General features: G+C 43.9%; 1 protein-coding gene across 1 annotated transcript in view; it reads left to right on the top strand.

The window, feature by feature from the left end:
• RALBP1 (ralA binding protein 1) overlaps positions 1 to 27,181 on the top strand; it is a 128,195-nt gene that overhangs the window by 56,935 nt on the left and 44,079 nt on the right. Inside the window, exon 3 of the mRNA XM_077492453.1 lies at positions 21,097 to 21,540. Within this exon, the coding sequence (XP_077348579.1) occupies positions 21,097 to 21,540 (444 nt within the window). The remainder of the gene's footprint in view (positions 1 to 21,096; positions 21,541 to 27,181) is intronic.

Below are 27,181 nucleotides of genomic sequence, written 5' to 3'. Positions count from 1 at the left end.
TGCCATGATCAGTAGAGCAATAATTCTAGCCCTAGAACTCCTCTGTGACTCAAAACATGCAACATGCAGAATTTTTTTAAACGTCACCTGTGGAGATTTTTAAGGGTAAAAGGTGCAATTTTGAAGTATGACATGTTGGGTATCAATTTACTCGACTTAACATTATCTTTCACAATATAAAAAAATAACTGCGCAAATACAGTGTGACAAAGTATTGCAACGACCCCCATTTTATAATTGTAATAGTAAAATTGTATAATGTTTGGGGGTTCTTAGTAATTTTCAAAAAAAACTGTGTAAACAACAAATCTCAGAGGCTCGGTCCTTAAGTGGTTAACTAACATAGATTTGGTAGAGTTGACATGCAAACCGGAAAGGGACACAAGTGTCAAGGAGAGATGATGGGTTAAGCAAAGAGACTTTAGGGGATATCAAGATATCATCCGCGCATAAAGAAACTTTATGAGCGGATCCCGCAACATCCACACCTCTTGTATCTGGATGGGAGCAGATTGCCTCCGCTAAAGGCTCTAAGGCTAAAATAAATAAGAGTGGTGAGACTGGGCATCCTTGACGGGTGCCCCTCCTGATAGAAAAAAAGCATAATGCCGGACCACAGACATCAAGTATTGCCACGACAAGGTAACAAAGTCTTTATTCACATTGAGTGATAAAAACATCATCTCCAAAGAGCGATGGTGAGCGATGTGTTTCAGCTGTAGGATTCGTCTGATTGCATCTCCAGCCTGGAGTTGAGGAACGAACCCAACCTGGTCTTTTATAATTAAGTGAGGGAGGAAAGAATTTAGGCGATTAGCCAGGATCTTAGTGAGGATTTTATATCTGCTGTTAAGCGAAATGGGTCTTAAATTGGCCCATGACAAATAATCACGATCTGGTTTTGGTAACGTGACTATATTAGCAGTCAAGAGGTCAGGCAAAAAAATCCAACCATTCTTGACTGAATTATACATAGCTGCCAAATAGGGAGCAAAAACATCCACCAATTTTCTATAATAAAGTGCTGTAAAGCCATCAAGGCCTGGCTTTTTTCCAACTTTCAATTCCTTAATGCATTGTAATGCATTTTTGCGTTGCAAAAAAAAGTTTCTATGTCCTGATTATTTGCTTGATTTGTGGGCTGACTACAATGTGGTATGTCTATGGCAGAATTTGTCTAAAATCCTATTTGGGGTGCTAGTGTGAATATTATGGTGGGTACATAAAGTGATGGGAGTGAAGTTGGGGGTAAAGGTGCGCAACCTATTGGCTGGGCATCGCATTTGATTTATTCACTTTGGCATACAATTTCTGGCGGAACCAGCGTAAAGTGCATTCGGTATTATCAGTAAGACATGGATCCAATTTCGTGTGAGCCTGATCCAATAGTTTATGGTTAGCAGGAGTAGATTATTTAAAAGTAGCAGAGATTGACTCAGGGCGAGATATGTGATAGGGAACGGCAAACTAAAACTGGGTCATGGTCCGACCAAGGGGCAGCCAGAATGGATGTGGAGCATACCAGGGGAAGATGTTTATGTAACATAAACGTGGTCGATTCTCGAGTGAGGGTGAGAAGAATAAGTGTAATCTTTACCCACTGGATGAAATTACCTCCAAAGGTCCACCAGATCAATGAGAGTGCAAGGAATGAGAGAATTTTCTTGCATCAGGTGATGCAGCTATTCTTTCCGAGGGATATTTGTCCAGGATAGGATTCAAGGTCACGTTAGAGTCTCCTGCCAAGAGGAGAGTACCTTTTTGGTGTGACGTCAACAAAGTGCAGACATGAGTCAGGAAAGTCCCTGGGTTGGAATTAGGAGTGTAATAGGTCATAATAGTGACCTCGGGAACCTTGAATGGAACCCTGAATCAGAAGGTATCTACTGTTCGGGTTAGCTATCCGTTAGTACAACTGAACGGGACAGAATTGCGAAAGGCTATAAGCACTCCTTTTTGTTTTGTTGGACCATTTGCAAAAAACACCTGAGAGTACTGAGCATGAAAGTACCTGGGGCAAGAGGAGGAAGAAAAACATGTCTCCTTTTAAACATGCTATGTCAATCTGTTTTTTTTTTTTTTTAAGATATTTAAAAACCTTCACCCTCTTTTCGAGGGAGTTCTTGCCCTGGACATTTAAGGACAACAAGTTCAGTGTCGTGGAATAAAAGACAAAAAATAAAAATGTCTCCAGTTGCAGACCCCATGGACTCAGAGGGGGAGAAACGAGTAGGATTTAGAAAGATTGTGGAAAATAAGTAGATGAGAGAGCTAGTAAAAAAGACAGAGAAAAACTTGGGGCATGAGAAGTTGGTAAAGCAAACCTGCAACAACTAGTGGGATGCCAGAGGTTGAACACGATTATGATTCCGGTCAAGTGCCAACACATTGGTGGATCAGTGGTCTATCGGACCCACTCGGCTATTAGATACAATATAGAAAACCTCAACACTGTATATAATTTTTATATCATAGACACAAATAACAGGATAAAAAGAGAACAATATGTCCTGGTGGCAAAGCTAGGTCGCACCCATCCCAGTTCGTCCACTGAAGTGCAGAGACGCCCAGGGTGGGCGACAAGCACTGCCCCCAGACCAAGCTATAACGAAACTGCTTAGCAGAACCTGTAATGGTAAGGCAAGCATCGTAACAGATCAAGAATTAACATGGTTTTATAACTCAAATAGAGTTATTTGTGGAACAAAGGCAAGAGATGAGGATCCAAACTGTTTATTGAAAAATAGAGGTTAGACGGAGCGTCCATTAGCAGGCCAAAACGGCACGCTAGATAGGCTATCTGGGTAGAAAATAAATTGTGCTTCTGCCCGCCACACAACAAAAGTAGCTACTCTGACCCTTGGCCACAGGGAGCTCTGAGACACAAAATGAGCTATACCAAATAACTTTGCAGATGACACACCAGCTGTGGGCGAGTCCCATCCCAGCTTGCCATCTCTCAAATTGGGCAGCCTAGGGTGGGAAAAACCCACATGTGCAAGTGCATCCTACCTGTGGAAATAAAACCATGTACTACAATGTATAGAGTCATGTAGACCGATACAAAATAACATCACCGTGGCACTAGGTGGTTGTGTGATACTGGAAAAGGGACAAGGTAAGTCCCAGCAGCTGCAACCCAGGACAGGCAACAGATGAAAGAGAGCCTGAGGGGAGTCCCAGGCACAAAATGTTTTGTGTGGACCAATCCCAGGGGACTGGGGTCTTCAACCAATGGGCACATCCTGGAAACATTGAGCCTGAAGGGATCAAAGGGCCTTGGTTAGAAGCTTAGGATGGCGTGCAGGGAACGTGAGACGACCTGGGGTGAAATGATGAAGAAGATGGCTCCAACTGAGAAGGTGGAAGGTGAGACTGTAGTTTGTGAAAATGGCATCTGAGGTCAGGCAACAAGGAGGCCATAAACTAGTGTGAGCTCTGGAGCCAGTTCCTGAAGGAAAGCAGTGGCAGTGCTCTGTAAGTCAGTTATGACCTCCGGGATCCCACCGATGTGAAGGTTATCCCTGTGAGCCCTATTTTCAGCATCCTCTAGCCTATCCCACAGATTTTCAAGTTCAATATTCAGTTTGTCAACCTCGTCCACATGACCCGCCAGAGCACTGTAGTAGCTAAATCCATTCTTTACTCTTATTGGTTAGCTCTTTAGGGTCCCTAGATCAGAGGAGAGCCTGCGGGAAGCCATGAAGATCTCATTCCGCACTATGGGTCTGAATTTAGAAAGTAAGTCCTCAAAAGAAACAGCCACAGGGCTTATCAGATCTGTGGGGGAACAGCAGCAGGCTGTCTGTTGGGGAAAGGGACCGCCGTTGAGAGCCTCGTGGAGTCGTCGGTCACGGGAGGTTCGGGCACCATTTTGTTACTGTGGTTGGGGTGGCTTTCTGATGGGAACGCTGTTTCTGCTTAGACTTTTGTGTCCTGTACATTTCCCCAGTACCTGGCAACGTCAGCAGCCGCAGTAATTCCAAAATGTCATGTCGGTAGCGGGATCGGTGCTGTGTCAGCCGAGTCTCGGAGGTCCGTGGCGTGGAGAGGTGATTATTCCGCCATTTCCCGTGATCACGCGCATGCGCCTCATTCAATATTTTTATCATGTGTGCTAGGGATAAAGACATCATGTTCCAATATGATACACCGCAACAGGCAGATGTAGAGATCCACTAAAACACTTTATGTAACTCCTATAAAGATGCAATGTTTACTGTCTACCTAGTTCTTTTGTGGTTCTACAGACTGATTTAACTGTTGTACCCTCAGGTAGGAGCACCAGGAATTTGGGATTTGTTTTCACACTGTCTGCATGAGGGCATTTCTATATGGCTGGTGTGCAATTGTATTAAAGGGCAACTCCACTGAGGTTAAAAGAAATTGAGATAACCTTCATAACTGTGGTATAACTATATTATACTTTACATCCTGTTTGCTATGAGTCTCTGAAAATAAACTTAAAGGGTCCTTTCACACGGGGCGGATCAGTTCTGATCCGCCCCGTGGATATCCGTTTGCTCAGCGGGGATCACTCCGCCGATCCCCGCTGAGCAGGGAGATGACAGCTCCGTCTCTGCACACTGCGCAGGGACGGACCTGTCACAGCGCCGCTCTCCCCTATGGGAGATCGGATGACGACGGACCGCAGTGCCCGTCGTCATCCGATCCGCAGACGGATGGAGAAATAGCTTTTTCCTCCGTTACACTTTTTCGGATCGGAGCGGGTCGGATGTCAGCGGACATGTCACCGCTGACATCCGACGCTCCATAGACCTCTATGGAGCACCCGTTCAGGTCCGCCTGAAAAACTGACAGGCGGGCCTGAACGGGACATCAGTGTGAAAGAGGCCAAATACAAATATAATTTTATTGTAGCGATGGTAATCGGCAGATTTGGTAGACTACAATGTAATTTTTTTTGAAAATTGTATTTATTCAGTTTTCAAAATGAAAAAATGTACAAAACTTTAAGTGCATGTCAGAAATTGCAATGACATGCTATTGTGATGTTAAAAGAAAAACCGCAGTATACAACAGAACAGTACCTATGACAAAGGCCCCTTTCACACATGCTGATGGTATGTCCGTATTTCATCCATCCGTTTGCGGATGAATTACGGACATCCATTCATCCCTATGGGATAGCGGGTGTCTGTGGATGAGCATCCGCAGACACCCGCTATTGTCCGCCTCCGCAACAGTCCGATTCTGCAGACGGAGGAAAATCCTATTTTTCTATCCGTCTGCAGAGCGGATCGGACGAACACGGACACACGGTCCCATAGAGGAGAGCGGAGAGCTGACAGGGCGGTCCCTGCACAGTGTGCGGAGACCGCCCTGTCCGCAGCCGGCTCAGCGGGGACAACGGAGCGATCCCCGCTGAGCGAGCGGATCTTCACGGGGCGGACTATTACTGATCCGCCCCGTGTGAAAGAGGCCTTATACAGCACACTCCCTACACTAAGGATGTAAGATGTCTCTGCATACAGAAGATAGAGGTGACTTAAAGTGTATGTAAGCCCTCACATATACCCAGTGAAGTATAACAGCCTCATATGATACACAGGGATGAAACAAATCTCCCTACACAAGTTTTACTTGCATGTCTGCTGTCTTCATCTTTATATATTCTTTAGAAAGTCCAGATGGTGTTAGATTTTCTCTTCCCGTTCAACACTGCAGTGAAGCCTGGGCATACAGCTGAGACAGCTGGTTGGAGGAAAGGCACACACTCCCTCTCCTAGGTAGAGACGTTCAGAACTGTTCATTAAAGTGGAGGGCCACCCTGAAAAACAAAAGTACATTAAAATTTAGCAAAAAAACTGAAAAAATACGTTTTTTTTTTTTTAAACATACCAGAAATGCCTGTTGCTAGGCATATGGTCCTAATCTGCCTCTTCCTACTCCGTGGTGAGGTTCAGTCTTCTCTCCTCTGTGCGGTGTCTTCTGGGGAATGGGGCGTTGTGTGTTCTGGGAACTGTGTGTCCCAGAACACAGCGTGCCCCATTCACAAAGCGCTGCGTGACTCACGCATGAGCAGTAGGAAATGGGCAGTGAAGCCGCAAGGCTCGACTGCCTGTTTCCCTTAGTTGGAATGGCGGCGCCGCGACCCGAGAGCCAAGGGACGGTCAGCCTCAGGCGGCCGACATCACGGGCGCCCTGGACAGGTAAGTCTGCTTATTAAAAGTCAGCAGCTACAGTGTTTGCAGCTGCTGACTTTTACATTTTTTTTTTTTTTTTTTTTAAGCTGGCCCTCCTCTTTACTCTTTAACCACTTGCTTACTGGGCACTTAAACACCCCTCAGTCCCAGACCAATTTTCAGCTTTCAGCACTGATGCACTTTGAATGACAATTGCGCGGTCATACAACACTGTACCCAAATGAAATTTTTATCATTTTTTTTTCCCACAAATAGAGCTTTCTTTTGGTGGTATTTAATCACAGCTGGGAGTTTTATTTTTTGCTAAACAAACAAAAAAAGATGCAAAAAAAAAAATCATGTTTAATAGTTTGTTATAAAATTTCGCAAATAGGTCATTTTTCTCCTTCATTGAAGTGCGCTGATGAGGCGGCACTGATAGGCTGCACTGGTGGGCACTGATAGGCTGCACTGGTGGGCACTGATAGGCTGCACTGGTGGGCACTGATAGGCTGCACTGGTGGGCACTGATAGGCTGCACTGGTGGGCACTGATAGGCTGCACTGGTGGGCACTGATAGGCTGCACTGGTGGGCACTGATGGGCATAGTTAAGGCGGCACTAATAGGCACAGATAAGGCGGCACTGATGGGCAAAGACGGGCACAGATAAGATGGCACAGATGGGTGGCACGGATGGGTGGCACTAAGGGGCACTGATAGGTACGGATATGTGGCACTGGGGTGCAGCACCTTTGTTTAGGAAGACTGTGGGCACTGCTGGGTGGCACTGCTGGGTGGCACTGTGAGCACTGCTGGGTGGCACTATGGGCACTGCTGGGTGGCACTGACAGGGGGGACACATTTTTTATTTAGGCAGGCAAAGCAGGGGGCAGGTGGGCACTGGCAGGTGGGCACTGGCAGGACTGGCCGTGATCGGCTTTTTTTTTTTCTCCTCGCGCTGTCAGCGCGAGGAGGAATAATAGCCGATTACCGGCTCCGTTATATCACATGATCAGCTGTCATTGGCTGACAGCTGATCACGTGATAAGGGGTCGGGATCGACCCCTTGCACGGATCGGTGATCAGGCGAGTCTCGTAGACTCGCCGATCACAGAGCGCGCCGCGCGTGCCCCTCAGGGGCGCGCAGGCCGCTCGTGCACGGGACTACGTCAATAGACGTAGTCCCGGAAAAGGAGATCCGCGCTGTAGCCGTCATTCGGCTATAGCGTGGGTCTCAAGTGGTTAAATAGTTCAGCACACTTCTAATCTATTTATAGCACCCTCCCCAATACAAAACTCAAGCTGCTTTTATCTCAGTTGATTGAGAACTTGTCAGAAGTTATCATGTTGATAACAGAAGAATGGAGCAGGAGAAAGCTATGGAACACTATGTTGAAGAGAGACAAGAAAACACTGTGGATATATGTGCTCAGCTCAAATTTCATGAATCGGGTTTATATCCACTTTTATGGCAAATTCCACACATTATCTCCCACAATAGGAGGAAAGAAGCACATATACCAGGGATACGCAATTAGCGGACCTCCAGCTGTTGCCAAACTAAAAGTCCCATCATGCCTCTGGGTATCATGCTTGTGGCTATCAGAGTCTTGCTATGCCTCATGGGACTTGTAGTTCTGCAACAGCTGGAAGTCCGCTAATTGCATATCCTTGACATATACAGTTGAATATTCTGGAGAAGAATACGGTAATGTTTTGCATAATTCAAGCAAGTTGACAGTCAACCAAACCATGTGAAGTATGTTAGGAATACAGTCAATCAGACAGTGAGTGGAGACTCAAAACAACCCCCCCCCCCCCCCCCACACACACACACACGCACGCGCACCCCTTATCAAACTTTTGAGGTATACATCTATTCGAGTAGGTTGCTTTATAAAAAAGGGAGGGGTCTGTTAACCAATGCATTCCAAGCTGCTAATGTTGGAGCTGCAGCCTTTCCAAGACAGGATACTAAGTTTGCTTGCATAATACAGTATACACTGTAATTTTTTATGTTTCTGATTAGCTCACTCTGCTTTTCCTGGTAGAATATCTCTTCTTTAAAACTCTATATCTATCTATCTATCTTTGCAGCGATGTTTGCTCAACTCCCTGCTAGGGATGACCTGTCAGTTCGAGTCGAACATGAGTTTGACTCATACATTGGCTGTTCGCCGAATAGCGAACAATTTGGAGTGTTCGCGGCAAATTCGAAAGCCGTGGAACACCCTTTAAAAGTCTATGAGAGAAAACAAAAGTGCTAATTTTAAAGGCTAATTATGCAAGTTATTGTCATAAAAAGTGGAGACCTGGGTCCTGCCCCAGGGGACATGTATCAATGCAAAAAAAGTTTTAAAAACTGATGTTTCGGGAGCAGTGATTTTAATAATGCTTGAAGTGAAACAATAAAAGTGAAATATTCCTTTAAATTTTGTACCTGGGGGGTGTCTATAGTATGCCTGTAAAGTGGCGCATGTTTCCCGTGTTTAGAAAAGTCCCTGCACAAAATGTCATTTCTAAAGGAAAAAAATGAATGAATTGTCGGGTCTTGGCAATACAGGTGAAAGTCATTGAAAAAAAATGGCATGGGGACTCCTCCCAGTCCATTACCAGGCCCTTTGGGTCTAATAAGAATATTAAGGGGAACCCCAAACCAATTTTTTTTTTTGCATGGGGGTCCTCCCAAATTCCATTACAAGGCTCTTCAGGTCTGGTATGGATTTTAAGGGGAACCTTGCACCAAATTAAAAAAAAAAATGGTATAGGGGTCCCCCTTAAAATCCATACCAGACCCTCCAGGTCTGGTAGGATTTTAAGGGGAAACCCATGCCAAAATGTAAATACCAGACCCTTATCCGAGCACGCAACCTGACAGGCCGCAGGAAAAGAGGGGAGACGAGAGAGCGTCCCCCCCCCCCTCCTGAACCATACCAGGCCACATGCCGTCAACATTGGGAGGGTGCTTTGAGGTAGCCCCCCAAAGCACCTTGTCCCCATGTTGATGGGGAGAAGGGCCTCGTCCCCACAACCCTTGCCCGGTGGTTGTGGGGGTCTGCGGGTGGGGGGGGGGGCTTATCAGAATCTCCTACCTTTTCACCCAAAAAGGTGACAAAAAAGGTAAAAAAAACCCACACACGCAGCTTAGCACAAGTCCTTTAAAAAAAAATGAAACAAAAATTACAGCGATGTAATGCTTCTGCGATCCATGATCCGGCAAAATGACGCACGATTCAGGTGACAGTTCTTAAATAACCGAGGATGGGGCCACCCATGATGTGTGGGTGGGTGGCCCCGCCCCCCTCTGATGCAAGGGGGAATGCTGGGGTTTCCCAGTGTCATGTACAGGTGACCCCGGCCCCTCTGACACATCATGAGAAACCCCCATTGCGTCAGAGGGGGCGGGGTCACCCGTACATGTCACTGGGTAACCCTGGCATTCCCCCTTGCATCAGAGCGGGGCAGGGTCACCCGTCCACACGTCATGGGTGGCCCCATCCTTGGTTATTTAAGAACTGTCACCCGAGTTGCTCTTCATTCTGCCGGGCATTTTTTTTGTTTTGCTTTTATTAAAGGACTTGTGCCAAGCTGTGTGTGTGGTTTTTTTCTTTTTTTTTCTTTGTCACTTTTTTTGGGTGAAATGGTAGGAGTACAATGTACCCCATTACCATTTCACACGGGGGGGCGGGATCTGGGAGTCCCCTTTGTTAAAGGGGGCTTCCAGATTCTGATAAGCTCCCCGCTCGCAGACCCACACAACCACCGGGCAAGGGTTGTGGGGATGAGGCCGTTCTCCCCATCAACATGGGGACAAGGTGCTTTGGGGGGCTACCTCAAAGCACCCTCCCAATGTTGAGGGCATTTGGCCTCGTACGGTTCGGGGGGGGGGGCTCTCTCTTATCCCCCCCTCTTTTCCTGCGGCCTGCCAGGTTGCGTGCTCGGATAAGGGTCTGGTATGGATTTTTGGTGGAAACCCCATGCCTTTTTTTTTTTTTTTATTTGGTGCAGGGTTCCCCTTAATATCCATACCAGACCTGAAGGGCCTGGAAATGGAATTTGGGGGGACCCCCACGCAATTTTTTTTTTTAATTTTGGTTCAGGGTTCCCCCTAATATTCATACCAGATACAAAGGGCCTGGTAATGGACTGGGAGAAATCCTCATGCTGTTTTTTTTTCAATGACTTTCATCTGTATTGCCAAGACCTGACAATTCATTATAGCCACGAGTACTTTTAAATTGCTTTTTTTTTTCCTTTAGAAATGTCATTTTGCTCTCTGACTTTTCTAAACATGGGAAACATGCGCCACTTTATAGGCATACTATAGACACCCCCCCCAGGTACGATATTTAAAGGAATATTACACTTTTATTGTTTCACTTTAAGCATTATTAAAATCACTGTGCCTGAAAAAACAGCCATTGTTAAAACTTTTTTTTTGCATTGATACATGTCCCCTGGGACAGGAACCAGGTCCCCAAACCCTTTTTATGACAATAACTTGTATATTCGCCTTTAAAATTAGCACTTTTGATTTTTCACGTTCGAGTCCCATAGACTTTAACAGTGTTTGTGCGTTCGAACAAATTTTTAGCCTGGAGATTTTTTTCTCGGCTAAAGCAGAGTTACATCTTTAAGCCTAGAAGTATTTTATTATGCTACTTATAACATTCATTTACTTGCATTAAAACTAAATTATAACAGAATAACTATATTTGTTGCAGCTAAAAAAATATTGCAGTCTATAAAATATGCATAGCTAATATGTTTGTAGCACAACACAAAACTAGGCAGCAGAGACAAAAATAAATTGGCTGCTTGAGGGAAACCTCATGTACAGGGATGGATAGAATGAGGCCGACCTCTCCCAAATTATGTGGCAATGTCCACCCACACTAAAACATACATCACTCCTGTTCCCATTCTGTCAATGGCTCATAAGTATGCCAGGTATTTGTGAAAAACACATCGGTCAAGATGGTATTCCCTCTTCCCATCCTTCTACATATTCTTTATTTTTATGAGAGTATTGGTTCTAGACATGGGAAGTGTTGCTTTTCCTCCTGTGACATGCTGTATTGAACTGGAAAGTCTCCTGTAGTAAACAGGAATTATATCTGATGCCATAATCAGAGGCGCACATAGGGTGTAGTCTGCTTGAGGCTGCTTGCCCTTATTTTTAATGGCTGATTCATTACTTGAGATGACAGCCTATAATACCCTTTACTTATAACATCACTCTCTTATTTAAAGGTTTGACGTGACTAGTCTTCCTGTCTTTATTAGTCTTTGCAGTGTACATTGTATTATGTTGGTCAGTCACTGCTCCCGTGCATTCCCAACCATTGTTGAGCGCTCTCTCCTCTGCTCTGCAGCCACCGCTGGCTAGTGCAAGGGATCATGTGATCAGACCGAAGCAGGCTAATAGGTAAGTATATACTTTTCTACACAGGTTAGTAAGCAGAGGTGTTAGGAGGGGGAAGAACCGTACCAGGCAGCAGAATGCAATTACTGCTAGTGGCTGTAGCCACCCGCAGTAATGGGCTGTAAAAAATCCAACAGGCTGGTTGTACCCAAGCCGATCGATGTATCAACTTGGGTACAATCAGCCTGCCCATAGCTGGATCGGATCGCAGCTAAATTTCAATCAATGTATGGCTATCTTAAGTCATTACCAGCCCAAGTACTTGTCTCCAGTGATTTATTGGTTTTATATCCTTCTCTTACTGGTCTTTAGGTAAAGATTACAATAAGAAAACTTGAAGCATGCCATCATTTGATTACCTAAAAAATGCTACTTGCCTGGCTGTTACACTGATATACCTCATTTAAATATTTGTATCACCAATTCTGAATAAGTATACATATCAGAAAAGGCAAGAGGTCCGTATTTTCCATGTTTTCTGAGTTAATGGCTAAAAATATTGAAGCAAGAGGGACAAAACAGGAAGCTAGAAGTCATCAGCATTGGCAACTTGTTATGTTTCTCTCATGAGAGGTTTCTTGTAATACTTATTGATTTGGAGAGCATTAGCATAATGGCTGGCTGACGGGTTCTTGAGGACTGAGTGACACATTTAAAACTTTGCTGTCACAAAGAAAATTTTGAAGGATAACTTTGTCCACCTTTGAAAATGTAGTGTTTGATCCTGTGTGTTAAATTGAAAAGTTGATTAAGGGTGTACAATATACAAAACATTTTATCCTACAGAATCCCATTTCTTTTCTGTACAGTTTCCTATAATTGTGTCCTGGCGGTCATCCTTTTGAGGAGGCAAAGACTCTGATTGAGGTTCTCAATTAAAATGATCTCCTTTGACTCAAACTTGTATTTCCCATATGCCTAATCTGAAGTGCATTATAAAAATATGACTTGCTTTCAAGTAAAATAAAAAAATAATAATTCACAGAACTGTTGTGGTGCCTCTGTCCAGCATGAGATGTGGCTGGTTATTCGTTATTTTTATTTTTTTCACCTTTTAATGACATTTGCCAAAAAACAACACAAACCCCTATGTTTGTTTCATCGATGCAATATTATGCAAATCTCCTTGTGGTAGAAGAATGCTTACTTTTCAAGCTGCTTATTCAATAGCTCTTCCTTCTCCGTCTTGCCTAGATTGCAGGATGTACCTAATATTGAATGTGCAGAACCGGCAACTTGCAAACAATCACTCTTCGTTCCCTACCCTGTGTGTGCTCATTAGTTTTTGTTGCTGGGGTTGTACATCCAACGTTCAGTACATCCTGCCACCTAGAGATGGGAGGGCAATGGAATAATGCATAGGAGTTTTTATTTTGCCAAATTGAAGGTGAACTAACTCTTTTATAGCATTTTTTTTTTATAGATGTGTTCAATGATTACTTGAAGAGCCAGATTGTTATGAATACAGAAAGTAGTAACAGATAACTATAAATACGTAATTCTGCAGAACTAAGGGGATTTGGTAAATGACACCACAAAACCTTTGCAAGAGTGACATTAATGACAAAGATCTCAGTTCAGAATTTTAGTATATTTTCAAAAGTTTTATTTAATCTTTTTTAATCTGAAGCTTTTTTTTTTCTTTTTATATAAAACAAACAAACAAAAAAAAAAGCACCTGGTGATCTTGCCATAAAGGGCCTTGCTAAGGCACTTCAATGTTTTGAGGTGACAACTGTGCTCCTGCCTTGTCTTGTGCATTCCTGGGAGAGTTTATTGCTAGCTGTGTAAAGACACATTATACATGCATAGTCTACTGTTGACACTACTGGAACACTAGTCCTGAACAGTGTTTGCAGTTGACATACAGTTGATGCATAACTATTTGTTGGTTTTTCATCTATATACATGATAGCATAAAAACACACACACTGAGTGTTGGTAATTTTATCTATATACACAGGGATAGCATAAAAGCATTCGTGTGTGTGTGTGTGTGTATATATATATATATATATATATATATATATATATATATAATATATATATATACACATACTGAGTGTTGGTAATTTCTTCTATATACATGGGGATAGCATAAAGTCATTAATATATACACATACTTAGTGTTGGTAATTTTATATAGATATAGAGAGAGATAGATAGCATTACCATATATACAAATAAATTGCATGAAAATCCATTGCAGTAACCGAGAATATAAGCCATTGGTAGTAAATATGATGATCAATAAAAAAAAAAAAAAGTAAATAGGATCAGAATAAATATTGAATTATAAATTTGAAGATCTGATAGCATCCAGTAAGCTCGAGTTGTTTCATGGACAAATTCCACTTCCTCCAGAGCAGACACATAGCATATATAGCGGTTACTGTAAGTATGGCGGTACTGCATCGCCAGGGTTACCAAAAAGTCTATCCTGGGAGCTGTGGGGATGGAGACCCAAGGAAAGAGCGAGGCCACACATACAGCCCTAGGGAGAGAGAATCTTTATTTGATGACAATGGGGATGCAAAACAATGACTACAAGTATAGCTGATATTGTTGTGCAGAGCCATGCTCTGAAATGTAGTGTGCCCAAAAAAGCAAAGTGTTTTGCAGTGATTGCAGTTGATGCTGGAGTGCTTACATGTAGTCAGGAAAAATGTTATATATATATATATATATATATATATATATATATATATATATATATATATATATATATATATATATATATATATATATATATATATATATAAACATGGCAACTAATTATGATACAGTGTAAACCAGTAGGGTTTACATCTACTTTAAAATCTCCTAATGTTTTCCACCAACTAGGTTTGCACATTTCAACTGAATATTTAAACCATAAATCCCTAAAGATAATCTACAGGAAGAGGATTTTATTTTCTAAGCTTAAGAATAAAGACTTTAAGCAAGATGTCATGATGTTTTCCACTTGTATGCCTCTGGAGGTTGGTTGCATCCGAGTGTCTTCTGTGTTTGGAAATTTAGCCTTAGTTTAGTCCTTTGTGGACCCATTTTTATATCTAAAGGTTCTGTTTTTTTAGTCCTTAGATTCTGCCTGTTTGTAACAGCGGGTTGGCATCATAATTGTTTGAGCCCCATAGCTAGTGAAACAACAATGCAAAATAAAAGACATTATTTTTTATCAACCATTTTAATTGCCACTATAAAAAGCTAATTTCTTTTGCATCCTCTGTGATTCTTTGCCCTAAGGGTTATAAGGGTATTTTTGAAAAAACAACACGGGACACAGAGCCTTCATTACATAGTGGGTTAGGTAGGCACCTTCGGTGATTGGACACTGGTTAACCCTAATTAAGAATTCCTCCCATATATAACCCCTCTCATATGGGGAGCACCTCAGTTTTGTAGCCTAGCAATGAGTAACCATGTAAAACCCATAGAAGGGCGGAAGCTCTGAGTCTCTTGATGTACTCTCAAGAAAAGGATTTTACAGGTAAGCTGTATTCAAAAATCCTATTTTCTTGAGCATACATCACGGGATACAGAGCCTTCATTACATAGTGGGATGTCCCAAAGCAATGCTCAATTTGAGGGGAGGGAGACACAGATCAGAAATGTAGACCGCATACGGACCAGAGGAACTAAACTGCAGCCTGCAGTACACTGCGCCCGTAGGCGGCATCCTCTTGCCCTCTTACATCCACCTGATAGAATCTGGTGAATGTATGGACTGAAGACCAAGTCGCAACCTTGCATATCTGAGCCATGGAGGCCTGGTGATGCAAGGCCCAAGAAGCACTAACAGCCTTAGTTGAGGGCGCTTGAAAAGGAGGGGTCTTCCTCTTTATCCCATAAGCCTGAAAAATAACCTGTCTAATCTATCTAGAAAGAATGGATTTCGAAGCTGCCTGGTCTTATTTTAGGGCCTTCTGGCGGGATAAATAATCAGTTTTCCGTATCTGAGCGGTTGCCTGGAGATAGATACTGATTGCTCTTACCACATCAAGAGTTTGCAAAGATTCTTCTTCCGCAGACTGCGGATCTGGAAAAAAGGATGGTAGGATCACATCTTGATTCAAATGGAATCCTGAATCCACCTTGGGTAGGAAGGACCGATGAGGACGCAGCACTACTCTGTCCTTATGAATAATGAAATACGGCTCTTTGCAAGAAAGAGCTGCCAACTCTGATACTCTCCTAGTGGAGGATATGGCTATCAAGAGTTTCTTAGTTAAAAGCGCTAAAGAAGCATGGTGCAATGGTTCAAAGGGTTGTCCCTGTAATGCGGACAAGACCAAATTCAGATCCCATGGGTACACTGGAGGTTTGACTGGTGGATTTAATCGCAGTGCTCCCTGAACAAAGGCCCGGACAAGGGAATGTGAAGCAAGTGGCTTCTGAAAAAATACTGACTTTGATAGTGCTCAAGGCCAATGTTATCTCTAGGCCTGACTGGAGAAAGGCCAGGATCCTGTTAATGACATACTTTCTAGGATGCCATCCCCTGGGTTCACACCAGGAAACATATGCCTTCCAGATTCTGTAGTAAATAAGCCTGGAGGCTGACTTTCTGGCATTGACCAGAGTGGAAAGGACTGAATCCGAGAGCCCAAGGTCTTTTACAATGTGGGTCTCAGCAGCCAAACTGTCAAATTTAGACTTTGTAAAGCAGGATGGTAAATTGGACCCTGTGAGAGTAGATCTGGCCAGAGTGGAAGGATCCAAGACCTGCCTACTGCCATCTTTACGATCTCTGCATTCAAAGGTCATCTGGGCCAAGCCGGGGCTACTAAAAGGACCAACTTTGCTTCCCTTTTGACTATCCCCAGGAACCGCGGAAGAAGCGGATTTGGAGGGAAGGCATAGATTAGATTGTACTGATTCCATGGAATTGTCAGAGCATCTGACTCCTGAGCAAGTACATCCTTTGTTCTTGCCACAAATTTGTCCAGTTTCTTGTTGAATCTGAACACAAACAGATCTACATCCGGGGTACCCCACTTGTGACATATGATCTGAAATATGTCGGGTGTAGAGACCATTCACCTGGGCATAGTTCCTGGCTGCTTAAAAAAATCCGCTTGCCAATTTTCCACCCCTGGGATGAAGACCGCAGATGGGCAGGGAACATGCCTTTCTGCCCATGCAGGTATGCGATTCACCTACCTTTGGGCAACCAGACTTCTGGTGCCACTTTGGTGATTTATGTAAGCCACTGCCGTGGCATTGTCTGACTGTATTTGAATAGGATGACCCTGTAGTCTGTAAGACCAGTCCATGGGGGCCAAGTAAATTGCCTGAATTTCCAGGATATTGATGGTCAAGAGCCTTTCAGTTGCGGACCATCTTCCCCCGCGTGCATGCTTCTTCCAGAACTGCTCCCCAGCCTGTCAGGCTGGCATCCGTGATTACGATTTTCCATGGTAGTGGAAGAAATGCCTTGCCTTTCAAAAGATTTTTGGTTCGTGACCACCAATTGAGGCTTTTATGTATCCTTGGGAATAGGCACATAGGAAGATCCAAGGCATGAGGCTTCTTGTTCCAAGCCGCGAAGATGCTTCTCTGCAAAGGCCTTGAGTGAAACTGGGCAAATGGAACAGCCTCAAAAGAGGCGACCATTTTTCCTAACCATGTCATACAAAGCCGAATGGAGGGACTCCTTTTGCTTAAAACTATTCGAACCAGAGTTCTTATGGCTTTGGCCTCTGGCTCTGGTAGAAACACTCTGCCTTGAGCGGTGTCTATGATCATGCCCAGATATTCCAACCTTTTTTAAAGGTTGCAAGAAAGACTTTTCTAGGTTGATAATCCAACCTAGGCTTTCCAGATGTTTTACTGTCTTGAAAACACTGTGGTTCAGGTGCGCTACTGATTGCTCTGAGTAGCAAATCGTCCATATAAGCTACCACAGTTATGCCCTGAGCTCTTAGATTCACTAAGCGAGGGTCTAGAATCTTTGTAAAAACTTGAGGAGCCGTACCAAAAGGAAGGGCCACAAATTGAAAATGGTGCTGATCTACCCCGAACCTTAGATATTTTTGGTGAGCGGGAAATATTGGCACATGAAGATATGCATCCTTTGTCTATTGATGCCACAAATTCTCCCCCTTGAAGGTTGGAGACCACAGAATGGATTGACTGCATTCGGAATGACCCAATGTGCAGAAATTGATTCAGATCTTTTAGATCTAGGATGGGTCTGACATCCCCATTTGGTTTTGGAACCGTGAAGAGATTCGATTAAAACCCTGAAACCTGATCTTTTCGGTCCACTTCTACTATCACCCCCTGGGATAGTAAACGATCTAAGGCCAGAAGTAGCGGTTTTTGCTTTACTGGATCTTAGGAAACGAGATGTTGGAAGCTCCTGGAACTCTAGCTTTTAGCCCAGAGATACTGAGGAGACTACTCATTTGTCTTGAACCTCTTCCCGTCAGGATCCTGCAAACTGCAGGAGCCTTCCCCCCACTCAGCAGAGTGGGGGCACCCTTCATAGGGATGCTTTGGGGCTCTGCTTGGCAGACTTTCGTCCCCAAGTCATCTTCTGCCCTTGGGCGTGACCTTGGGCCTTTTCCTCTGAAAGGCCGTCACCACTGCTTAGAGCCTGATGCTCCAGGGGATGGAGAATGAGAGAACGTTAAAATGATGGATGTTTTCTTTTTCTTTTTTTTTTTTATTGGTAGAAGTGAAGATTTACTACCAGTAATTCTTTGGATGAATTTATTTAGGTCATCCCCAAATAAGCACTCCCCTTTTAAATGGGAATCCAGTTAAGTATTTTTTTCATGAAAGCTCCGCTGCACAATGCTTAAGCCAAAGGGACCTGCGTGTGTGTACCAACAGGAGAGACAAACAAGATGCCTGCTGGACAGAATCCAGAATGGCATCAGTCATAAAACATAGAACCTTAGGAAGGTCTGCATAGCTCTCCACTTCCTTACTGGGAAGGACATTAAGCATCCGCTTAACTTGTTCCTTGAGGAATGGACACAAACCAACAGTTGCGACTGTAGGTTGGACTACAGCGCCAGCCATGGAAAAGGAGGCTTTTAATAAAGTTTCCAGCTTCTTATCAGTTGGATCTTTGAACACCTGAGCATTATCCAGCGGACAGGTCAGGTTTTTGAGGATAAAGCATAGAAAACCTTTTAGAAGGAGAAAACAGTTTATCGAGATGTCCCCAGTCTTCATACAACAATTTATCCATTAAAGGATGAATTGGAAAGGAAAAGGCAATCTCTGGGATTTTTCTGACCCCCAAGGCAGAAACGGAGGATGTGGCGGCCTCAGCAGAGGGCATTCTGAATGTGGTACGCACCAACTCGGTGTATTATTGGATCTGCCTCTTAAGTGCCTGAGAGGAGGAAACTCTCTCCTCTTCCTCTGATTCATCTGACTGCTCTTGATCCCTATACCTGGATAGGGATCTCTATTCATTGTCAGAAGAAAGAGAAATTGCAGCAGAGGGAGTGGATCTACCCCTTTTCCTGCTATCTTTTAAGGAAGCTGAAATAAAATTCATAATCCTTCCCTCTAAACCCTCCAATATAGCCTTAAAGGAATCTTCTGTGACATATGCTGGGGCTGCAACATTGGGAGAGGCTGCAAAACCTGACAGGGGCACTGACTCGTCCTGTGAGGCTGGCTCCAGTCTTGCAGGGGGATGGTAATCTACAGGCATATTTAGGACCCCTAGACTTAGGCGATGACTTCTTTGTGCCCTTGTTACCCCCTGAGGTCCTCTTACGAGGAGACATAGTCCCAAGCTACAAAGCAGAGGTACAAGTACATATGCAATCACTGTTGTGCTAAAAGTCTTACAATACACATATATGCTTAATACTGCACAACCTGATGCCGAGTAGGTGTCTTAGGTTTGCCTGGATCTGACCACTTAGGATGTGTACTGCCCACAGCTCTGTGTCCACCTGCTTACAGGGCTCTGACGCTCTGGGCCTATGCACTGGAGCCCGTGCACGGCGGCGCAACCACACCCCCCTTTTGTTGCCTGCCTGAGGCTGTAAAAGCACGCCCCCTGCACGCTCGCAGGACTGTCATGGCGGTGGACGAGTGGGAGGAGGAGGACCAACGTAGAGAGCCTGGTGGACCCTCAGACTACGGGACCCCCTTATAAGCATTACCTGTATCAGAGCCTGCAGCGGAGGAGGTGAGCGGTCCGGAGACTGGCTTCACTAATGATGTATCCTGGAAAGGCATGTAGGCATACACCAGGTTGCTCTTTACTTCCTCTAGTGGCTGAAACCAGGTATGACATACGGCTACTCTCGGAAGAAATTCATAATATGCAATATATATATTCTGCCGCAGGAACTGCTAAGAACAGACCTTCACCCATCCCGGCGGGTAGCGTTGTGCCAACCTTCAGGTTTTTTTGGGTTCCTACTCAGAGCAACCTCTTACCTGGACCTGTAAAAGACTCTGCCAGAACTTTCCTGACACTGTCTTAATAGTACACCAAGCCTGCTTTCGTCAGAGCCCAGTTCTCCAAGGAGAGATTTACAGGTGAAACCTAGTTTCTTCGGATGACGAGCCCCGGGTACCATACCATCTTTGGAGTCAAAATATCGGCCCGAGATATGGATCCGGGCCAAGCCTCCACAGGGACGTAAATAGAGCCTTCTTCAAGCCTTTCTGGATCCAAGCCTCCACAGGGACCTAAATAGAGCTTTCTTCACAGCACATGTTTTGCGTGACCACCTTAGACACTGGCGAAAAAACGGAGGCGCTCCCTGTATGTGAGGAGTTATAGGGGAGGAATTCTCCTTAATTAGGCTTAACTGGTGTCCAATCACCAAAGGTGCCAATCACTATGTAATGAAGGCTCTGTGTCCCATGATGTATGATCAAGAAATAGTGGTTTTGTACATACTATATCCTTCTTGTGGTCATATTTAAAAAAAAAAAAATTTTTTTATAGAATCTGGTAAATATGAAGTATAACATAATTGTTTTTCCAATTTTGTGCTAGCAGGTGGAGCCTTTTTCTATGTTTTAAAGCCAAACTTTCCTGAGACACATGGGTACATCTAACCAATCTCTTTCTAATTGGGCTGGCTGGAAACACATTTGTCTATCTGTAAAATCAGAGTCCAGAATCCTTATTTACATGCTTGTTCCAGGTAACTGAAGCAAAGTTTTCAAACGAGGTTAAACATGACAGCCTGGAAGCTATCATTTTCAGGATGAAAATTGGCTATGGCAGTCTCAATGTCCGTCTCAGAAATACTTTTTTATTTTATTTTTATTTTTTATTTTAAAGGCTCTCCATTTACTACTTTGATGAAAACAAAAATATTTTTAACCAGCTCAGTGGCTCATTGGCTCTTTAGTTGGAAGTTTTAATCAGGGAAATTGTGCTTCCAGGCAATCAGTTCTGCTATAAGGTCTCTAGCTATCCTAAAAGGCTTTGGTAATCCTTTCTCATGTAATGCATCTTTAGTGTATGCATTTAAGTGTTTAAACTTGTTTATAGTTATAACCTTAACCTTGTTCCTTTTGTATTCCAGCGGAAGGTTATGCTGCCTTCCAGGAGGATAGCTCCGGAGATGAAGCAGAAAGCCCGTCCAAAATGAAGAGATCCAAGGGGATCCATGTATTTAAGAAACCAAGTTTTTCCAAGAAGAAGGAGAAAGACTTTAAAATAAAGGAAAAGCCTAAAGAGGAGAAGCACAAAGAAGACAAGCACAAAGAGAAGAAGTCCAAGGACCTGACTGCTGCCGATGTGGTCAAACAATGGAAGGAGAAAAAGAAAAAAAAGAAACCCACAGCAGAACCAGAGCCTCCCCCTGTAGATGTGCCCAGGTTGCGTCCAGTGTTTGGAATCCCACTGGCTAAAGCGGCAGAAAGGACCATGATGTGTGATGGGATCCGACTACCGGCAGTGTTCCGAGAGTGCATCGATTTCATCGAGCAACATGGCATGAAATGTGAAGGCATCTACAGAGTGTCAGGTATGGTCTGCTAGTGATTTTGCTTGTTAGTGACTTTTTAAAGGGCCTATACTGCTAGTAGATGTTTGTTTTTTTTTTTTTGATCAGAAGTAGATGTGCTCACTTAGCACTGGATATACATTCCCTGGAATTTATAGAGACTGGCACAGGCTGATTTTGTGAAAGTGTCCCTCATGCATTCTAAAAGTGGTGAAGAATGTGCCAAATTCATATACCTGTCTAGAACTTGTAACATCCTGTCTTACATTTTGCACCCTGAATACGGGTGTAACATGTTACAAAAAGTGAACTTATCCTTTAACATCACCATTCGCTCACAGGAACATTGTACTGTAGATGACATTTTGGTTGCTAAATTTGGTGCATTTTTTTTTTTTTAAAGGATTCTTATTCTTACACCTTGTACATCATAAAAAAACAAAAAAAACAAAGGAAAAGGATAATTATGTATTGCCCACAGAAACCAAGCATATTCTAGCTAACATTTTATATAATAGGTGACAAATCTAAAATGTAATTGATATGTTTCTGCACTTCTGAAGGAATAGCCCTTTGTGCCCATGTGCAGAATAAATCTGTATGGAAGGAATTTTATAATTTTTAATCCGCTGCTGCACTTGAAGGACTCTGAGGGTCAGGGTCTGCATCCCTTTACACACGATTTCCCTTTTGAAGTATCTCACCAAAAATGACATTTTTGTTACAGGGGATGCCTAATATCTGACTTGTATCTTGGTGCAGACTTCTGGCAAAATCAGCCAATCACACAAGCGGGAAATTACATTTTTGGGGGGGTGATCTTTAGTCCATCTGTGTACAGAATGCCTCCAGGTTGCCATATTGCATTGCCTTTTACAGAAAACTACAACAATGCAGATTGAAAAGGAAAGGCAATTTTTAATAACATTCAATTACAGTAATTACAATAATTGTATAAATTATTATAATTTTTATTTGCTATTTTTTATTCCCTCAAATTGGAGTTACCCTTTTAAATTAATTATTTCTGATGTGTAGATCTCCACACCTAAGTTTCCAGGTCTACATAACTGCCTAACTGCCATTGCAATTGAAAAGCGGCTGGCTCTCCCTTCCGGATTGCCTATTTGTTTCATTATGCAGCATTAATTGTGAACGCCCATTTTTTAACGGAAACGATTGAGACTCGGTTAGGGCGGAGGCAGTTATTTGTAGTGGGAAGAGCTTGCAGTTGGATTCTTAGGCTATCAGAAGTCCTAGCTTTCATAAAGAAGTATCACTACATCTTCACAATCTTAAATTCCACAGAGGACCAAATGCTGTGGCACTTGCTGTGGTTCTCTTCCTATTCATCCTGTGGTTATTGAGCAATATGGTCTGACAGCTTGCCTCCTCCCCTCCACTGCTGTCTGAGCATACTGCTCACAAGGAGACTAATGGATATTGAGGGCTGTTTGACAGCGATCATTTCTGGCAGTGGAAGCAAACACAAGTAGAGCGCTGTCATGATATTCAGTGCATGAACAGCTTTACTTCTGCCCGTAAGGATAAATCTGCAAAACATACAGCTAGATCGGGGGTGCCCAACCAGTGGCCTGGGGGCCACATGTGGCCCGCGGAGCCCTCTAATGTGGCCCGCAACCTCCTGCTCTGGGATGGCGGGTTGGCAAACCAAGATTGTGGGTTGCCAACCCACCATTCCAGAGCATCAGTGTTGTGAGTAAATCCACTGGTAGAGCTTCTGTTAAAAAAAAAAAAAGCCATTGGTAGAGGAAGTAAGTGGCTGCAGAGCTGCATAAGCCAATGCTTCCTGTATAGCGCCAACTCCTATAACAGGTGGAGTGATACCAAATGCGATCTGCCTGGGACAACAAGCCCTTCTCAAGGAGACAGTATCTCCGCATGGCAGTTGCGGCCTCCTCTCCTTCTGGTTTATGTCTCAGACCCAAAGCCGTCCATGCACACGGGCTGAGGTTTTACATTTCAAAGGAGGAGGAGGAAGGGGCGTGGTTTAAGCGGTCAGCGCCGTGTGCTTTCAAAAGGACACTGAGTCCACACACGGCACCTGAGGGACTTAAAAGCTGATGCTCTGAGAACTAAAGGTGTCTACCAGAGCAGCTGAAGCAAGGATACAGGAGTGCTGGAGCACGTGAAGGGTGTACACAGGCGTTTTCAGTACAGGAAAAGACATTGTTTAGCATCAGATTAATCTATGCTGCCATTGTTTTTCCTACTATTCCTCAGCAAATAGAACCGTTCTTATAGTGCCTCTGCTTTTGTGCCTAGCACTATGGCCTCCAAGGTTACTTCTAAGGCACCAAAGGTTCCAGCCATGCCTCCACACTGTCCTCTCCGGAGATGCCAGATATGGCAAGTTGGGGTGAGTCTTTGGAACTGATTGGTGGTGTAACTGCTTCTCACACTTCAGCCCCTGTATACGTGACTGAAGATGTCTTTTCCTCTGCCCTGCAGCGCTTAGAAGGAAGATTAGCGGCTTTAATCGCATCCTCCATCCAAGGGCATAGGAAGCATGCTAGACTCCTCTCTGCCACTCCAAACGCTTTACCAAGGGAACAGTGGGGAACAGGATGAGGTATTACCCTCAGACGATCGAGAGGAAAAACAAGCTGATTATTCCTCTGCGGAGGAAACCGTTGATGAATCAGCTTCACAATCTGAGGTACAAATCCTTACGGAAATGGTTCGCTCCACTTTCAGGCTACCCCTAACAGCTGAAAGTCCGGTTTCCTCCTTGGGTTCTTTAAAACCTTTCCAACTTTTGCATGCGTCTCAGGTCTATGCATTACTAGAAAAGCTTATTTATGCTGAATGCGATCATCCGGATAAGCATTTTCTCTATCCAAAGAGATTCTCAGTTCTATATCCCATGGAGGAAAAATTCACCAAAAAATGGAACGTTCCAGCAGTTGACGCTGTGATTTCCAGTGTGTTTAACTCATCCAGTAGACAATGCACAAATGCTTAAGGATCCAACAGATAAGAAGTTGGAATTCCTGTTAAAATCCTTTTTTTTCCTTAGCAGGGGCCGTTACTCAGTCTGCAGTCACAGCAATAGGCATCTGTCAGTCCTTAAAGGGCCAATTCACAGAGGCTCTTTAAAGAGCTCCCTGCACAACAGGCCTGGGAGTTGGCAAGCTATCAAAAGCATTATGCTTTGCCATAGATGCTATGAAGGATTCTATTCACCAGGCGTCTCGCCTTGCGTTTCTGCTAGTACACATGTGTAGGACCCTTTGGTTAAAAGATTGGTCTGCCGAAGCACCTTGCAAAAAGCTTCTGACTAGTTTCCCTTTTCATAGGGAGCGACTATTTGGATGAATACATCTAGACGATTTGCCAGTCAAAAGACAGTTTAAACGTCCTTCATTTTAACTGACTTTTTCTCTTGCGCCACAGGCATCTGCCTCTAGGCAGTGGCTGGTGACAGCCTCCGCTGTCAGACTCTAGAGGAAAACCTCAGGGTCAGACCCAGGCACAAAAGAAGACCTGGGGCTGCAAATCTGCAAAGCAGAATACTAAAGCCTCATCATGAAGAGGCCTCCCCCCTGACCAGAGTTGGGGAAAGACTTCTGAAATACTTAGAAGTCTGTCAAAGGGAAATCCAGGACAGATGGGTAATCGCCACAGTGTTTCTAGGCTACAAACTAGAATTCCGTGAGTTCTCACCGTCTCATTTCCTGCGATCAAACATTCCCAAAGACCCAGGGGAAAGGCAATCCCCTTTTCAAGCATTAGACCGATTATTGGCTCAGGGGGTGATCATACAGATCCCCACAGAAGAGTGAGCTTTGGGGTTTTATTCAAACCTGTTTACGGTACCAAAACCAAATGGGGGTGTCGGACCCATTCTGAGTCTAGGAAATCAAAATCAGTTCCTGAAGATCTGCTCCTTTCGCATGGAGTCAATCAAGTCAGTAGTTTCCATCCTACAAGGAACAGAACTTATGGCATCCATCAACATCAGAGATGCATATCTGCATGTCCCTATATTTTCTGCTCATCAGATATTTCTGCGGTTCGAAGTAGAACAGCAGCACTTTCAGTTTGTAGCCTTGCCCTTCGTGCTAGCTACAGCACCCTGCGTGTTCACAAAAAAAAGTACTGGCCCCACCTCTAGCCAGTCTAAGGGCACAGTGCATAACTTCTTCTTCTTGGTGTACCTAGACGATTATTGTTAATAGACCAGTCGGTGGTTTGCTTGGAGCAAAGTGTACACATTACAATCAGTTACCTGGAAAGTCTGGTTTGGATTCTCAAACTAGAGAAGTCTTCCTTAAAACTGCTTAGAAGCTGGAGTATTTGGGCCTGATCATAGACACAGCCCAGATAAGGGTGTTTTTGCCTCTGGCAAAGATCAGCTCCATACAAGAGCTGGTACGGGTGGTCAGGTCAAAAAGAGTTCCCTCAATCCGCCTTTGCATTAGGTTTTTAGGAAAGATGGTGGCTTCATTCGAAGCGGTTCCCTATGCACAGTTCCATTCGAGACTGTTGCAAAACAGTATCCTGTCTGCTTGGAATAAAATGACCCACGCTTTGGACTTGCCAATTCAGCTGTCACCAAGAGTGTCCCAAAGCCTCAGTTGGTGGTTACTAACCCAGAATCTGCTGAAAGGAAAATCCTTCAGACCAGTTATCTGGAAAGTAGTAGCGACAGATGCCAGCCTCTCAGGCTGGGGAGCAGTACTAGAGAAAACGACTGTCCAGGGACAGTGGTCAAGATCCGACAGAGCCCTGCCCATCGACATCTTAGAGATTAGGACAGTGTGTCTGGTTTTGAAAACCTGTACCTCCAGGTTAAAGAATTGTCCTGTCAGGATCCAATCTGACAGTGCCACGGCTGTGGCCTGTATCATACACCAAGGGGCACCAAGAGTCTCTCAGCTCAGAGGTGAACCATATTCTAACTCGGGCAGAAAAGAATGTCCCCTGCCTGTCGGCAGTTTTCATTTTGGGAGTACAGAATTGGCAGATGGACTACTTAAATCACCAGCAGTTATTCTCGGGGGAATGGTCTCTTTTTCGGCTATTTGCCAAAGATGGGGGACTTCGGACGTAGATCTTTTAGCATCCAACTTCAACATGAAGTTAGTCAACTTTGTGTCCAGTACAAGGGATCCATTTGCGCTGGTAACCCAGTGGGATCTATGCATTCCCTCCTATTCAGTTGCTCCCACGACTTGCAGGATCAAGCTGGAAAGAAAGACGGAAATTCTGGTAGCACCGGCATGGCCCAGAAGGTCATGGTACATAGAAATCGTAAAGATGGCAGTGGAAGGTCCATGGCCCCTCCCACTAAGACCAAATCTGCTTTCACAGGAGCCAATATTCCATCCTTCTTTACGAATGCTAAATTTAACAGCCTGGCTATTGAAACCCACATTCTGAAGAAACATGGGCTTTCCAGGTCAGTTATCTCAACTTTTTTTTATTTTATAAAATTATTTTTATTGAGGTTTACATTGTAACAGAAACAAAAACAAAAAACAAAAAACAAAAAAATTTAAAAAAAAAGAAACCACAAAAGAAGAACCGCGCAGGGTCCAGTCATTCCTGACTAACATTAACATCTCCTAACTACCACCCAGACCACCCCTCCCCCCCACCTCACCCTCCCAAACCCCCTCCCATATTGTCACAGCTC

This window comes from Lithobates pipiens, unplaced genomic scaffold (assembly GCF_037356315.1).
Source record: "Lithobates pipiens isolate NorthernLeopardFrog02 unplaced genomic scaffold, aLitPip1_a1.2 Scaffold_19, whole genome shotgun sequence".
Classification (NCBI taxonomy): domain Eukaryota; kingdom Metazoa; phylum Chordata; class Amphibia; order Anura; family Ranidae; genus Lithobates; species Lithobates pipiens.
The sequence above is the reverse complement of the archived record's forward strand: the minus strand, read 5'-3'. Positions and strand labels throughout refer to the sequence as shown.